This window comes from Panthera leo, chromosome C2 (assembly GCF_018350215.1).
Source record: "Panthera leo isolate Ple1 chromosome C2, P.leo_Ple1_pat1.1, whole genome shotgun sequence".
NCBI lineage: Eukaryota > Metazoa > Chordata > Mammalia > Carnivora > Felidae > Panthera > Panthera leo.
In genome coordinates, this window is record NC_056687.1 from 18,343,528 (window position 1) to 18,360,978 (window position 17,451).

General features: G+C 41.8%; 1 protein-coding gene and 1 pseudogene across 1 annotated transcript in view; one reads left to right on the top strand and one right to left on the bottom strand.

Annotated features, from left to right (window-relative positions):
- LOC122229224 overlaps positions 1 to 17,451 on the bottom strand; it is a 98,530-nt gene that overhangs the window by 78,277 nt on the left and 2,802 nt on the right. The window contains exon 2 of the mRNA XM_042954332.1: positions 14,893 to 15,087. Coding sequence (XP_042810266.1) covers positions 14,893 to 15,087 — 195 coding nt within the window. The remainder of the gene's footprint in view (positions 1 to 14,892; positions 15,088 to 17,451) is intronic.
- LOC122229525 lies at positions 4,728 to 4,925 on the top strand (annotated as a pseudogene).

Here is a 17,451-nt window from a genome sequence, read left to right on the forward strand (position 1 = left end):
ACATAGGTATTAGTTACTTAATTAAACCTTTCCTCCAACGTCATAGTGTACCTTTAATTTGTTCTTTCTATGCCCTTTACATTTAGTGTCTTGCAGGTTCCATCATGTTCCATGCCATTCAGTATTTGTTCCTCTTTCATGGAGATAACTATTAAAGAAGGAAGACAACCTCTCAGACGGATCAAGTGGATGGAAGAATCAGAAATCTTTCCCTCTTGTGCTTATGTACACTTACGACTGAGCCCATTATTTGGGGACAGTTCTGTTTGGGCATCAAAGCTACTCCTGGTCTTCCTTATAGCTTTATCAATATGGGGTGATGGATAAAATCAGAGGCTCTGGAGGTAGGCACATGTCAAACTTAAAGAGCTGCTGTGGCTCTTTCTATTCTCTTTGCTTGTGTATGGAGGTGCTGAGCTAGAGACAGTAAATGAAGATAAAAAAATAAAGCTGTATAGGTTTCGAAAAGGGAGAGGGGAACTAAATGACCACTGCTAGCATACATCTAAGAATAAAATGTGATGCAGTCCTTACAGAGTTTCCTATATCTTTTTTTTTTTAAGTTTGCCAATTTATTTATTTAGAGAAATAAATGAGAAAGGGTGGGGGGAGAGAACCAGCAAGGGAGGGGCAGAGAGCGAGGGGGACAGAGGATCTGAAGCTGGCTCTGTGCTGATAGCAGAGAGCCCGACACGGGACTGGAACTTGAGAACTGTGAGATCATGACCTGAGCTGAAGTTGGACACTTAACCAACTGAGCTACCCAGGTGCGCTCCTCCTGTATGATCTTAAAGACATAGAAATATCCAAATTTTACAGGAGAAGGTAGCCACCACTTTATCTATGAAGAAATGAGTACCGAGTACTATGGGATAGCTACATAGCTTACAATGATCTACAATCCACAATCTGCCGAGATGCCTCAAGTGTTCCAAAACAACTATTAGGGCAAGATTTGAAGTCAGATAAAAGGTGTGTCCTTTTCATGACTCATGAAGGGTGGAGCTGGAGAAGGATAAGAGCAGACTTGAAATTGGGGTTTGGAAATTTTCTTCTGTAGGCGGTTGGCATCAGTGGGGCACCAAGCCAGGTTCCAAATTCATCTGCTTCCTTATTTCAGAGTCCTTTACTTCAATCTGTTTAATCTGGAATCCAATCTATGACATATCTCCTCCATTCTATATAGTTGTATCTGTCCAAGCCTTGGCTATATTTGGGACAATATTAGAAAGTTCATTAGGACTTTAATTTTGTTTTAGCAATTCATGGGTCACTTTAGAAAGGAGATATCCATAAAGTGTATTTCCCACTCAACATTTGATAACAAATGAGGCACAGAGAGGTTAATGGCTTGTCTGATATCACACAGCTATTTAGTGGGGACTTGTAAATCACTGCATAATCTTTGTTCTCTTAATGATTAATTCCTACCGGCAGGCCACACATTAAGCAATTATATTTTCCCTCTGAAGATTCTTTGTCCCAGAAGCACGCTATAATCCAGCAATACCGAATTATTCGTACCATATTTCTTTCTTCTGCATCTGTTTACACCAATTTCTCTTCCTGGAAAGTTCCCTAAACTATCTCTATATCCATGTTCTACATCTCTGTATTTCAGTAAGCCTTCTGCAGTAACCCCAAGATGGATTACGGACATTTCACCAGTACCATATTGTATTATAACAACCTATTTATGTGTATTTCTCTCCAATAAGAAGTGCATGTCTTAAATATCTTTATATCCATCAAGTCTAGTACAGTGACTGACAGAAGGTAGGTGTTTAATAAATTTGTACTGAGTGAATGAATGAGCACAATAATGAATACAAATATGAGTGCACGAATAAGCAGTGAAAGAAGCTTCTATGAGAGGGGCGCCTGCGTGGCTCAGTTGGTTAAGTATCTGACTCTGTTTCAGCTCAGGTCATGATCTCACAATTTGTGAATTCAAGCCCCACACTGGGCTCTATGCTGACAATGAGGAACCTACCTGGGATTCTCTCTCTCCTTTCCTTCCTGCCCAACCCTCTGTCTGTCTGTCTCTCTCTCTCTCTCTCTCAAAATAAAAAAAAATAAACTTTTTTTGAGATGCTATTTTTTATTTTTTATTATTTTTTTCAATATATGAAATTTATTGTCAAATTGGTTTCCATACAACACCCATTGCTCATCCCAAAAGGTGCCCTCCTCAATACCCATCACCCACCCTCCTCTCCCTCCCACCCCCATCAACCCTCAGTTTGTTCTCAGTTTTTAAATAAATAAACTTTTAAAAAAATAAAAGAAGAAGCTTGTATGAGAGGTTATAGAGGTATTTATAATAGGAGCTGAGAAACGATGGCAGTTTATTTCTTATTTCTTAAATAACCAAGAAAGATGCAGGTTAAGGGCTATTTTTGCTTTCCTGTATAATGGAGTCTACAATTATGTTTGCTGCAGAAAAAAGTAGTTACCCTACTGTCAGGTTCTGTCTAGGTCCTGAAGAGCCTGGAACCCAAAGTGCCCACCAAAGCTGCTGAGGAGCGGGAACATTACTTGATAAGCAAAAGTTGCTCACAGGGAAGTATTTTAGGGAGATAAGAGTAGAATGACTAACTCTTTCCCGTCCCAAGGATAGGAGCACAAAAGAAGGCCGCAATCCAGCAATTCCACCCTGAGATACAGATGCAACGGAAATAAAAACATACATCCACACGAAAACCGGTACACAAATGATATTGCAGCATTATTCATAACGACAAAAGGGGAGAAGACAACCCAAATGTCCACCAACTGACAAATGGATAAACAAGATGTAGGACTCTATACAATAGAATTATTTGGCCGTAAAAAGGAATGAAGTACTGGAACATTCTACCGCATGGATGAACCTTGAAAACATTATGCTAAGTGAAAGAAGCCAGTTACAAAAGACCACATATTACATGATGCCATTCACATGAGATGTCCAGAACAGGGAAATCTACAAAGATAGAGTGTAGGTTAGCAGCTGCTTGTGGCTGGTAGGGGTGGAAGGTGATAGGTAAAGAATATGAGGGCTTTTTAAAAATTTTTTTTTTAACATTTATTTATTTTTGAGAGAGACAGGGACAGAGTGTGAGCAGGGGAGGGGCAGAGAGAGAAGGAGACACAGAATCTGAAGCAGGCTCCAGGCTCTGAGCTGTCAGCACAGAGCCCGACGCGGGGCTCAAACTCACGAACTACAAGATCATAACCTGAGCTGAAGTCGGACAGCCAACCGATGGAGCCATGCAGGCACCCCAAGGATATGAGGGCTTTTTAAGGTTATTTATTTATTTTTGAGAGAGAGAGACTGTGAGTGAGGGAGGGGCAGAGAGACAGGGAGACAGAGAGAAGTGAGGGTTGTTTTTTTTTTTTTTTTAGAGATGACGAAAATGTACTAAAATTGGGGCAATGATTGCACATATCTGTGATATACTAATAACCATTAAAGTGAATTTTAATTTTTTAATCATTTTTAGAGACAGAGAGAGTGTGTGTATACAAGCAGGGGAGAGGAGTAGAGGGAGAGAGGGAGAGAGAATCTTAAGCAGGCAACACAGAGCCTTATGCGGGACTTGATCCCACAACCCTGGGATCATGACCTGAGCTGAAAGCAAGAGTTGGACACTCAACAGACTAAGCCACTCAGGTGCCCCTAAAGTGTACACTTTAAGTTGTAAATTGTATTGTGTTTAAATTATGCCTCAATGAAGCTGTTAAAAAGTGACAAAGAAAAAGAGAGCGAGAAGAGAGAGAGAGGTTGAAAACATCTCAGACTATAGGCTGCCATCAGAATCCTCCCAGAATGTTAACAAGATTCATTTCAGGTATTTGCTGAAGATGTCCCAGTCTCTTACCCTCATTTCTACCTTGCACATTTCCAAGGCCCCAACCACAGCTCACTAACACTCAGCCTGTTTTTAGCCAACTATCACATCATGAACTCTTCTTTCATGTGTGTGTGAGTGTGTGTGTGTGTGTGTGTGTGCGTGTATGATAACCAGCTGAACCAGATAAGTCCTTGTCTGTGCCACATCCACAGTTTCAATACCAAAGCACCATTTATTGAATGCCCATCGTGTGCCCAGCACTCGGCATCTGTCATCACTAAGCCTCATAACAACCCCAGGAGGTAGGCTGCATTACTTCATTTCACAGAGGAAGATGTGAGACCAAGCCTCGCTAATTGCCTGGTACCACTACGTGGGAACTGACAGACCCGGGTTGAAGATGTGTGTGATTCGCAGTATCTGTGCTCTATTTACAATTCGTGTCCTCAAAGTCTAGAATGGAACAGAAATAAAACTAGCCCAAGAGAGGTAATAAAGAAGGAGAGTATGGAACGGCTGATGAAGACAAATAACCTGATTGGTGTTCCAGAGTGGAACAGTGATATGAGGATTCTGGTTTAAAATCCTGCCCTAATGGCCTGGACAATGACAAAGAGTTCTCCTGGGTCTGTGCCTACTCAACCTGTCTGCTTGGTGAGAGAGCCTTTAAATCTTGTTCTAGCTGAGCAAGCAATAGCATACTCTCAAGTCAGTTTCTTTTGTAAAAGAGCTATGCTTTTGCTCCTAATGCTAGTCGTCAGTCCTATTCCAGCAGGACTCGGTGCATCTTAAAGCCACATGAACTTTCCTGTGTAAAAACGTCAGACTGCGGGAGCGGAGTGGTCGCCAGAGGTGCCCGACGGTCTGTTCTGAGGAGTGGCCAGCAGCACAATGGAGGGAACCAGGGACCACTGACACCTGAGACAGACTACAGATCAGCACGTACCAGAGGTGGAAATCCAAGTCAAACACAGAAGGACAGCCTCACTGAGCAACCAAGAGTGTCAGTGTGCCCAAGGCGATCTCAGCCGCAGCAAGTACCTGTGGTGGAGACAGGCATTCTTCGCTGAGACACCAAGAGGTGGTTAAAGCAATCCGGGCAGCCGATGTCCCAGTGACAGACCCGCTGACAATGTGCCAATGTATTTGATTCAGCTAATGTAATAAAAATATTATCCATGAAACATAAGTAAATAAAATATCAGATTGCTTTTATGTCTTACACCATCAACTGTGGCATGTAGACATCAGAGGCACCCCTGAAGTTTGACTCGTTAATCTACGTCCTGTTATTTTTACGTGAGGATGTCTGAGGGTGCTGTTTTTCTGCTACTTCTCACGCTCCTTTCTCCTCTTCCTTGGTGCACTTTTATCTAGACATCATCCTCCATCCCCCCCCCTTTGGCCATTTTGAAAGCACATTGGCCAGTCTCTTGTCATGTGGTCCTTCATGAAATGCAAACTCCTTCTTGCCTGTAATATTTTAGAATACTAAATTCAGGTCCAATAAATCAAACCCAGCTTTGCTACCATCAAACGGCGGGTGGTTGTTCATTTTCCTGTTTTCCTTTCTCCTCTGAAGTCAGTAACTTCAACTATCAGAAAATAAGAAAAGACTCCCTCCACATTAATGAGAGTAAGCATGCAGACCAAAAAAGGCTGGCGTAAGGACACACAGAAGAGGAAGCAGGGATCTCTGGAAGCTTCAGCTGGCACAGACTTACTGGGAAATGCCTGCCAGACTAACCTTTATTAGATAAGTGTGGCTGGCGTGGCACTTTTGGACTTTAACAGAGCGTATGACTAAGACTCTCGTGACACTTTTATGGACAAGCTATATTGGATTAGATAAGAACCTAATTGGATATAGCCATACCTGGCTGGACAGTCCTAATAAAAATATTATAACTGATGGGTACTTAGTAGCTTTGTCCTCACGAACTTACATAAAGATGTCCAAGGCAAGCATAGCAAATTCAGAGTGACTGCAAAGAATATTGCACGTTAAGTATGACTTTAAAATGATTTCGGTAGAGTGGATAGCAACGCAATGGTATCAAAATAATTTTTAATTGGTTATGTTCTATATGTCAAGTTAACAAAGGATAAGTCGTGTATATATGTGTGTATATATATATATATGTATATACACACATATACACATAAAAGATTGAATATATTACAGTATTACAGTACGTTTGTATTCTGGAAAAAATGTCTTATAGAAATCGTGCAACATTTACATCCTCATCATGACCACTTGGACCCATACTGTCACTATGGTGCCCACCAGCTACATGTGGCCAGTGAGCACTTGAAATGTGTGTGCTCTGAATTGAGATGTGCTGTGAGCATAATATCCACAACAAACTTCGAAGACAAAGTGTAAAAAAGGATGTCAAATATCTCATTAATAATTTTTATACGGGGGGGGGGGGGTGTGTGCCTGGGGCGCTCCGTCAGTTAAGCATCCGACTCTTGATTTCACTCAGGTCATGATCTCGCAGTTCATGGTATTGAGTCCTGTGTCGGGCTCTGTGCTGACAGAATGGAGCCTGCTTGGGATTCTCTCTCTCTCTCTCTCTCTCTCTCTCTCTCTCTCTCTCTCTGCCTCTCCCCAGCTCACTTGTACCCACACAAAAAAAACTTAAATATTTTTATACTGATTACATGTTGAAATGATAATATTTCACATATATTAAGTAACAGAAAATATGTTACTAAAATTAAGTTCACTTGTTCCTTTTTCTTTTTAATATGGCTACAGAAAAGTTTGTAGTTCTCTATGTAGTTTGCATTATATTTCTACTGCCTGCACAAATTTAGGCCAGCATGGCAAATTTCATTGTGTTCTTTTCCTGGTTTGTATTAGTCACCCAAAAAGCCCTAGATTCCTAGCACATCCCTCACCCTTCATCAGCCTTGAATATCCCCCGATCCAAACACCCTCCACAAATCCTGAATCTCTTTCATTGTGCCTTGTGGAACCAACGGCCCATCGTTAGCCCGTTAGCCAAATCCCCCTATCCCTCGCCTCTTCTTTGCACATTTCCTTCCCCTTCTTACTCTAATTCAGTGGTTCTAAAACACATCTGTGCATTAGAATCATGTTGGGGATTTTAAATGAATCAATGCCCAGGACTCATTTTCAGAATGTTCAATCAGAACCTTTGCCATGGGGATAAAGCTTCTGAATGTTTTAATAGCTCACCCAAGTGGTTCTAATGCGCAGCTGGGATTGAGAACTACCCATTAAACCAGTGTCAACCTCCCACCAACTCCAACCCCACGTCTGTACTGGTGAACATGGCTGGAGAAAAACACACAGCATGCTGACTAGTCTCCGTAGCCTACCCTAATGTGGATTTAAAGCTGTCCAGCACTCCTACAATGTTTCCCTTGTCCGTGCACTATCTTTTATCTGCTAGAGAAATATCCTTTTCCCCCATCCTCACTCTCAGCCCATGACCTTGCTGCCTAGTTAGGCGAAAACATGGAAGAATTACTAACAACCTTCCACAAGATCCCTCCACTGCATCTAGCCTCCTCCGTATATATTCTGCCTTTCCCCATTACTATAGCTCAGGCTGTCCAACAGAACTTTCTGCGATACTAAGAATGTTCTAGGCTGGCGCTGTCCAGTACTGTAATCACTGGCCACTAAGGGGATCTGGTAACCAAAGCCTATAGGCCACAGTTCAGAAAATCAGATATTTAGGTGTGAGAAGAGAAGAGGCACCTAAGGGAATGCTGGAGAAGTGTTTTAAAACTTCTGAAGGGGTGTCCTGTGGATGAAAGTGGAGTCACTCTTTGCATTTAGCTTTACTCCACGTGGCAGAAATTGGGACTAAAAACTGGAAGTAAAGAGAAGGTAAATTGTAATTAATTAATTTATTATTTACGTATAATTAATATGCGGCCTTCTACTGGTTTCAGGCGTATAACATAATGATTCAACATTTGTATACATTTCTCAGTGCTCATCATGATAAATGTACTCTTAATCCCCTTTACCTTTTTCATCCATCCCCCTACCCACCTCCCCTCTGGCAACCATCAATTTGTTGTCTGTATTTAAGAGTCTGGTTTTTTTTGTTTGTCTCTTTTCTTTGTTTTGTTTCTTAAATTCCACACAGGAGTGAAATCATATGGTATTTGACTTTCTCTGATTTGCTTCACTTACCATTATGCCCCCTAAGGCCATCCCTGTTGTCACAAATGGCAAGATCTCATCCTTTTTTATGGCTGAGTCATATTCTATCATATATAGGTATAGATGATATATTTATCCACTCATCTGTGGCTGGACACGTGAGTTGTTTTCATATCTTGGCTTTTGCAAATAAATACTGCAATAAATAGAAGGGTGGATCTATCTTTTTGAATTAGCGTTGACATTTTCTTTACGTAAATATACAGTAGTACAATTACTGGATCATATGGTATTCTATTTTTAGTTTTTTGAAGAATCCCACCAAAGTGCATGAGGCTTCCTTTTTTTCTACCTCCTCCCCAACACTTAATGTGTCTTTTTTATTTTGGCCATTCTGATAGGTGTGAGGTGATATCTCATTGTGGTTTTGATCTGCTCATTTCCTTGATTAGTGATGTTGAGCATCTTTTCATGTGTCTGTTGGTCACTTGTATGTCTTCTTGGAAAAACTGCCTATTCAGGTCCTCTGCCCATTTTTAATTGGATTATTTGTAGTAATCGAATTATTTGGATATTAACGCCTTATTGGATATATCATCTGCAAATATCTTCTCTCGTTCTTCAGGTGGCTTGTCATCTTGTTGGTGGTTTCCTTCACTGTGGAAAGGTTTTTTATTTTGGTGTAATCCCAATAGCTTAGTTGTGCTTTTGTTTCCCTTGCCCGAGGAGACATATCTAGAAAAATGTTTCTACTGCCAACGTCAAAACAATTATAGCCTGTGTTTTCTTCCAGGATTTATATGATTTCAAGTCTCACATTTAGGTCTTTAATCCATTTTGAGTTTATTTTTGTGGGTGGTGTATAATAAAGTGGTCCAGGTTCATTCTTTTGCATGTAGCTTCCCGTTTTCCCAGCTCCATTTGTTGAAGAGACTGTCTTTTCCCCGTTGTATATTCTTGCCTCTTTTTTCACAGAAAAGGTAACTTTTAGCTTGATTTAACAACAAAAACATCCTAGTGAAATTTTTATGTTTCCTGAAGACAGCTCCTAATAACATAATAAGAAAGCAGAAACCAAATAATTGTCTCAAGAATACTGCAGGTGAGAGACCTCCATTCGTTGGAGTATCAAACAGGCGATTCCCACGTTGGGCTGCAACTCCCAAGTTTTTATTGTTTTTCATTTTTACGTTTATTTTTTTTAATGTTTATTTATTTTTGAGACAGAGAGAGACAGAGACAAAGCATGAGCAGGAGAGGGGCAGAGAGAGAGAGGGAGACACAGAATCCAAAGCAGGCTCCAGGCTCTGAGCTGTCAGCACAGAGCCCAAGGCGGGGCTCAAACTCACTAGTCACGAGATCATGACCTGAACCAAAGTTGGATGCTCAACTGACTGAGCCACCAAGGCGTCCTTATTGTTTTCTATTTTTTAAGTTTATTTATTTATTTTTGAGAGAGAGAGAGAGAGGGAGAGAGAGAGAGAGTCAGGGAGAGAGGGAGAGAGAGAGGATCCCAAACAGGCTCTGCACTGATAGCACAGAGCCTGATGCAGGGCTTGAACTTACAGACCATGAGATCATGACCTGAGCCAACCAAAAGTTGGACGCTTAACCGACTGAGCCACCCAGATGCCCCAGCAACTCCCAAGTTTTTAGAAAGATAAACCAAGTTTAGATGAGGAAAAATACCACGACTTTATAAAGAATGGTTGGCCTCCGTGCCTTGCTGCTTTCATGACTCAGGTCTGGCGAGATGGCCAGATGAGAGGAAATGAGAATGAGAAGTCAGGGCACCAGGGCCAAGCTTTGCCCCTAAGGAGTCGGAGGACTGGATGCAAGTTACCCCACTTCTCTGGGGTGCCAATAAGCCCTCAACAGAGGAAGGCTCGGCCTGGATGAGCCCTACGTCCACTTCAGTTCTAAACATTAAAATTCTGTGTTCTTTTTCAACTTATAGGCACTGAAAAAGGGCTGGAGATGAATGGGTGAAGCGGTGACAGGATAGTACAAGATGAGGGAGGGGGCACCTGGCATGCTCAGAGTAAAGGAAAACCAGGGTAAATCAGATTCTTCCTTCCCAGATAAATGAAAGATAAGGTTCCTCAGGGCCAGCCGGCCAACATCTTCCCTTCAAGTGTGTGGAAGATGAGAGAGCGCCAAGCTTGAAAAATCAGGGTGAAATTGCTACTTATATACAGAACTGCTTCTCAATCCCAAGGGATGAATAAAGCCCAAAGTTGTGCTGTTGTGGTTCATGGAGACTAAAGCGTACACTGAGTGATCATCACTGAAGACTGATTTCAAAAAAACGTAAGCCTAGGAGCGAATGCACCTCACGGTGCATGCTGGAGCTCCTTCGTCTCGACTGAAAAAATCTCTCATGGATGTTGTCTAGGTGTTAAATTATAGAGACTAATGAGACAGTACTAAGAACTTGAGTTACTCCAGCTGTTCCTAATACATCGGTCTACATTCTTCTATTTTTTTTTTTTTTTTAAAGTTTATTTTGAGAGAGAGGAAAAGCAGAGAAGGGGCAGAGGCAGAGGAAGACAGAAAACTCCAAGTAGGTTCTGCGCGGTCAGCACAGAGACCGATGAAGCGCTTGATCTCACCAACCTGGAGATCATGACCTGAACCCACATCAAGAGTCAGACGCTAAAACCGACTAAGCCACCCAGGCGCCCCTACCTTCTTCTAGATATAACCTGCGTACGGCTTTTGGACTTGTTTAGACATTTGGGTGGAAAAGTACCAAACGATGTTGATAGAATCTGAGTAAAAAAAAAGAAAAAGTATTTCCCAGTATCACCCAGATAGGTGATGCCAAAATGCTCCAATGGCGTTTAAGCAAATCTATGACTTGCTTCCTTCCTTAGGCCAAAATTAGTACTAAAAAGTTGACATTTTCTAAGATTTAGGTCAGGGTTGAGGCCAGGGCTCTAGAATCATCTGAAAACCAAGACTCGTGTCTTCACCGTTTCCCCTGTTTATTTCCATCTCATTTTATTCTTCCTCTGGGAAAGGAATTGACCTGCCTTGTTCCCCTTTTTCATTTTTTTATTTAAAAAAAAAAATTTTTTTTAACGTTTATTTATTTTTGAGACAGAGAGAGACAGAGCATGAACAGGGGAGGGGCAGAGAGAGAGGGAGACACAGAATCTGAAACAGGCTCCAGGCTCTGAGCTGTCGGCACAGAGCCCGACGCAGGGCTCAAACTCATGGACCACGAGATCATGACCTGAGCCGAAGTCGGACGCTTAACCGACCGAGCCACCCAGGCACCCCTCCCCTTTTTATTTAGTCAGTATCTCTTACCAGGCTTCACAGACTCACCAGAACAAGGTGGTTATCTGGACCCTTGGCTCTGTGAAGTTTAGATAACAGAATCAATTTTTACCAGATAGTTGGAAAACAGAAATGACAACATTCCTTTCCAGACTGGGCTCCCTAAACCTTTTCATGATTTTTCTTTTTGGTACAATGAGGGCTGACGGGGCCTCTTGACACCATTAGCAGTAAATGAATTTTTCAATAAAGACTAACAGAGAAAAAGTATGGGAATTTGGATTTTTTTTTTTTTGACCCAGAGAGCTATATCTCCTTATGTCTTTACTTTCCATGTATACTCTATGGGAAATTTCAGCAAAAGCTTCTTAAAATTAATCCAATAGCTGTCTCCTTCAATTCTCTTTCCTGAAAGTCTTCACTCGTCTATGGAGAGGTCCTGGCCACTTCTTAAGGGCTCCTATCCAGGAAGATTAAAGGCAGCGCAGTGAACTCAAGTTTTATCCTGAGGCATATCTTTGTAAACTTAGCAATACTTCCTTCTTTTTACATGAGGAAATTTAAAGCGAAGCAGGCTCAGATGTGAATTGGATTCTGTCCTATTTCTCCCCCCAAACTGGGAAGACACTGGTCGTATACTCGCACATTCGTATTATAAATATTCAAAGGCTCTAATCCGGTCTCCTCCATATAACACACATTTTAACTCCTACTTTAAACTTCCAGAATGCTTTTTTTTTGGCATCTCTTATGCCCTACTTTACAATGTCTGTCAGCCTAGTATTTCTACCTTCTTCTTTTATTAATCTATCTTCAAGGTCACGTGTGGAAACACCTTTCAGTGGAAAGAACCCATCCACTTTGACAAAAACGTACACTATAAACCTTCATTACTGCAAGGATCTTAAAAAAAAAAGTCCAAAAAAAATGCCTTCAAAGCAGAGTTCCCTAAAATTTGCTTGGGGCAACACTGGTCCCAGGAGTTGATGCAGTAAACAAAAACAAAAACAGGGGAGCGAGGGGGATGCTGTACAAAGAGCTACAAAATTCAAAAAGCAATAAAATTCCAATTGTACAGCAGCATTTTGAAGGGTGGTAGACATTCTAAAGTAAAAATATATATTTAATTTTGTGTAACTGCATATTTCTCAAACTTCTTTGATTATGGAACTACTTTCACGTATGTATTTAACACTTAGTAACATACTGCTGTACTAGGGTTCCACGGTACACAGTTTGGAAATTGTGCTAAAAGACGTTACTCTTCCATTTTTCAAGAATTATTATTCTAGCTCATTCATGTATTGGAAAATAACCTTGAGATATAAATATAACTCATTTCTTCTTCACACTGTATTTACAGGAGTATTTATGGTTCATCTCCGAAATACCAAATCTCTGAGTGACTATTTGGCTGTTGCAAGTAAACACAAAACATCTCTGCTTTTTCGTAATATTATGGTAACTTCATCTGAACAGTTCTTGGCTCATGTGCTGGGGACAGGCCGTCAGTCATCACAGACAATTGCCACACTCGCATGGCCAATATTCATCTCTCATTTGCCACTCTTCAGTCTTCATATATCATATTCAAGTTACTGCCTACCGTATGTGCTTCTCATACCTATATCCAAACAAACTAAAAGTCATATTTATTATTTCCCTCACTAAAAAAAAAAAAATGTAATTAATGCTGTCCAGGTGAGACAGAACAGAGTACAAATCCTTCTTCCTCTTTGAGGGAGGGAGGGAGGGAGGGAGGGAGGGAGGGAGAGAGAGAGAGAGCAGGCATAAGGGAGGTAGGGACAGAGAGAGAGGGAGAGAGAGAATCCCAAGCAGGCTCTGTGCTAACAGTGCACAGAGCCTGATGTGGGGCCTGAACCCACAAACTGTGAGACCATGACCTGAGCTGAAACCAAGAGCCAGACGTTTAACCAACTGAGCCACCCAGGTGTCTCTGACCCTTTCTGGTTCTGTTAACCTCGGTCACCTCCTCATCTGTGACATGGGAGGTTAACCCAACACAACTCACAAGTATTCAGTGAGATCCTGCATGTAAATTCCTCAGGCTGGCACACAATAATCCTTTGTTCTTATTAGTAATGAAGTGTCCTACGATGATTTTTCACAAACGTTTTACAGATTTCATCCATGGTCATCCCTGAAACTTCTCGCAATTCTCCCTATTTTTCCCAATCGATTCCAACTTTTTCACCCTCCAAATTTCCCTACACCTTGCCCACTGACAAACCTTTTTCTAGAAATAATTAGAAAATGCCAGACTGATTAGGAACCTGTAGTGAGCAGTATTAGTCTACTGCTGCCCATTCCAGCTGACCTAAATTCCTCGCTCCTCAAACATTAACATGTTCCCCCCCACACCTCAGTCCCAATTACCAGCCCCATCATGAACCTTCTAGATGTATTTACGTGGTTCTTCTTTAGAATATCCTCCCTCTCACCCCCTTTTCTTTTCTTTTTATTGTTAGTATCAAATCCCCTGCAAAAAAACCCTCTTCCTGATGTCCCTGATTAACCCTTTCCTTTTTTTACGTTTATCTGTCTGAGAGACAGAGAGCATGAATGGGGGAGGGGCAGAGAGAGAATCACAAGCAGGCTCCACACTGTCAGCAAGGACCCCGATGTGGGGTTCGAACTCATGAACTGCGAGATCAACCTGGGCCCAAGTCAAGAATGGGACTCTTAACTGACTGAGCCATCCAGGCGCCCCCGATCAACCCTTTCAAGGGCTATAGATTTATGACTCTAATTTTCTTCTGACACATTCATATATATACACACACAGACTTTATACCAAGTTGTACTTACTGATGTTAAGTTTCCCACTCTACTATGCCTGTTATTTTTTTTAAGTTGAGATGTAATCGACATATAACAACGTATTAGTGTTAAGTGTACAACCTGAGGATATATGTATATATTGTGAAACTGATTACCACGGTAAGTTTAGTTAACATCCCTCACTACCATAATTACAACATTTTTTTCCCTTGTGATGAGAACTTTTAACATAGACATTCTTAGCCACTTTCAAGTATACAATACAGTGTTGTTAACTAGAATCACCATTCGCTTTGTCTTTTTCCTCCCAGATAGTTTTCTCATATAAACATAAAGCTTTTTAAGTGGAGTGAATGTATCAGGTTTTTCTCCTTCCCACAATGGAAGCGTAAAAATACTTGATTGATCCATCAATGCTAAACCCTTTCATTCTCAGTAGTTATATATACTTTAATGGGAATAAAAATCCCATGGGACATTTGGGGGCTACAGCAAAGTAAGGTGTTTGTTTCAGGACAAAAGCTGTATATGGAGTGCCTGTGAAGTTGTCATTTATTTGTTGGTTGGTTGGAGTGTTTTGTCATTCAGGATGTTGTTTATTGACCAAAGGTGTTCATGAATACTTAAAGCATATCTGCCTGGAATCTTCCCAATCATTTTAGGGTTAGGTAACACTTCTCTGGCGATAGCCTTTGCTAGGATTTTGAAAGTTGGGTTACTTATCAAAGATTCTAGAACTTCTCTCTCCTTAAGGAGGCGAACGTAAAGGGCAATCTCTAAGTATGATTCGTGTGGAGACAAAGAGGTCTTCAATACCTTGCAGCAGAACATCCCTCAGCTTCAAAGTCTGTCACCTGTAGGGGCTGGCAATGGCCCCAGGCCACTGCGAGCTGTGGTTTCTGGCAGGTACTCTGGGAAGTTATTCCTCTTCCCCTCCATTCTGCAGGAGGCAGCCTGTCCTGTGAAATCCTCTCAGCACCTCTGCCAAGCAGCCTTTCCAAGCCTTTCCATCTGCAAACCAAGATGCATATCTTTCACATACCTGCCATGTGCCCTTGGGAGGGGTCGAAGTTTTGCCTAATTCTTAGCATATCCCGTAGTCCTACAGCTCTGTCCCCTTCTCCCCCACTCAAGAAAGCATATTGGAATACAAACGAATAGGCTGATGAAAGAGTCACCTTGAATCTGCTCTCATTTATGTGTTTTAAAAAAGTAAATCACTCACGAATTTGGGACGTTTATCGGCAGAGCATTACTCAGGGATCCACCTAAGTAGCCCTGGCCTGACAGTTACTGTACCAAATGACCGTCCCTGGCAAGGTCGATGCAAGGTCAAATTAAGACTATCCTTGTCACTAAATGACAGCTAATGTAAATTCCTGTTCTTTCAAGAAAAGAGAACTGCTTTCTATTATAAAGCAGGCACTGTGTTAAGCATCTTCTCAGTTCGGCACCACACCACCTGACAAGGGGGGATTTTCAGTAATGGAGGCTCTGGTAGCTTCCGTTACTATTTTCAATACCGATACATAGCAGTCAAGATTTTTCAAAGCCTGAGTCCTTTTCGACCATCACTTATTGCTGCCCAATTAAAAATCTCTGAAGAAACAAATTGGTGTAATTTTCATCCAGTCTCCATTAAGCCTTCCTGCTACTGGGCTGATTTTACGCTCCTTACCTCCACCCAAGAGCTAATTTTAAAAGTATTGTATGGGGGCGCCTGGGTGGCTCAGTCGGTTGAGCGTCCGACTTCAGCTCAGGTCATGATCTCGCGGTCCGTGAGTTCGAGCCCTGTGTCAGGCTCTGTGCTGACCGCTCAGAGCCTGGAGCCTGTTTCAGATTCTGTGTCTCCCTCTCTCTCTGCCCCTGCCCTGTTCATGCTCTGTCTCTCTCTGTCTCAAAAATAAATAAACGTTAAAAAAAAAAATTTTTAAATATTAAAAAAAATAAATAAATAAAAATAAATAATAAAAGTATTGTATGGGGCACCTGGGTGGCTCAGTTGGCTAAAGCATCCAACTCTTGATTTGGACTCCTGTCATGATCTCCCGGTTCATGAGTTTAGGCCCCATGCTGGCCTCTGCACTGACAGTGCGGAGCCTGTTTGGGATTCTCTCTCTCTCTCTCTGTCTCTCTCTGTGTGTATCTCTCAAAATAAATAAAAAAACTAAAAAAAAAAAAAAAGTATTGTATTGGTTGAAGATATATGAACACTTCATGGATGCCATAGTGAAGTAAAGGCCCATGAATGAATCGTAACTGAAGAAAAATGGCAAGTGAAATGTCTCACCCTCTGTCTTCGTGCAGGCCTATTAGATATGTGGAGTTAAATGTAGGTATGCTAAATGCTAATTATCCACTTAAGACTTTCTTTACGTCTATTCGTTAGAAAGAAGAAAAAATCTCACTATGAATGAAAGCTGCGCTCATCATTGGGAGAAAACATTTTATGGTGAAAAGTTTGAATGCTATTTACAGTTTAGACTTCTGTAGATATTGAAGACTGCGGTCAAGTCAAGGCAATAATAATGTCCTTTTGTCTTTGGGAAGGTAGAAAAAGATGAGTGAGAATACAATTCAAGACCTCCTTCTGGTTTACAAAAAGGAATCAGCGTGAAGTTTCAGAAGGGAAGACAAGTTAACAGGCATGTGAAACTCTCAAATACGTCACAGTGCCATCACAGAAGAAACCAACCCTGCCGACAGCTTGATGGTGGCCTATTAGATTCCAGAATCATGAGAGACCAAATTTCTGTTGCTAAGCCACCCACGCTGGGCTACTTTACCATGGCAGCCCTATGAAACGAACACAGCACCCAACTTCCAGCTTCTATGGAGCTTGCTTTCGGTGATATTTGCAGGGCGCAGATAACACCTTAAACGCACAACGGCAACACTATTCACGAAATACATTTGGGAGGTTTGGTAGTGAACGTGACCAGTGTGAATCCACAAAGTCAAAGGCCACGCTAGCCTGCAGACTGAGGCGGCAGTCGACTACTCCACGCTGCAGTGATCACCGCACTCCCGGAGCACTAGGAAAAGACAGGGACAACCAGCACATGCTCAGAGGACAATGGCCAGAGGATGGGAGGCACCAGAACCCATGCAATTTGCACAACTGTTCAGAGAAGCGCTTCGGTTACTCTGTGAAGAGAGGACACTGGAGGCAGAACCGGTGCGAAACAGTTGGCAAATACGTGAAGCTCTGTGGTGTGGAAAAGACTAGTTTGGCCCGGATATGGGGGTACAGAAAGGACAGCTAAGTGGAGGTTAAAGGAGATGAATGTGAGAGATGCCTGGGTGGCTCAGTCGGTTAAGCGTCTGACTTCGGCTCGGGTTGTGATCTCTCAGTCGGTGAGTTCGAGCCCCGTG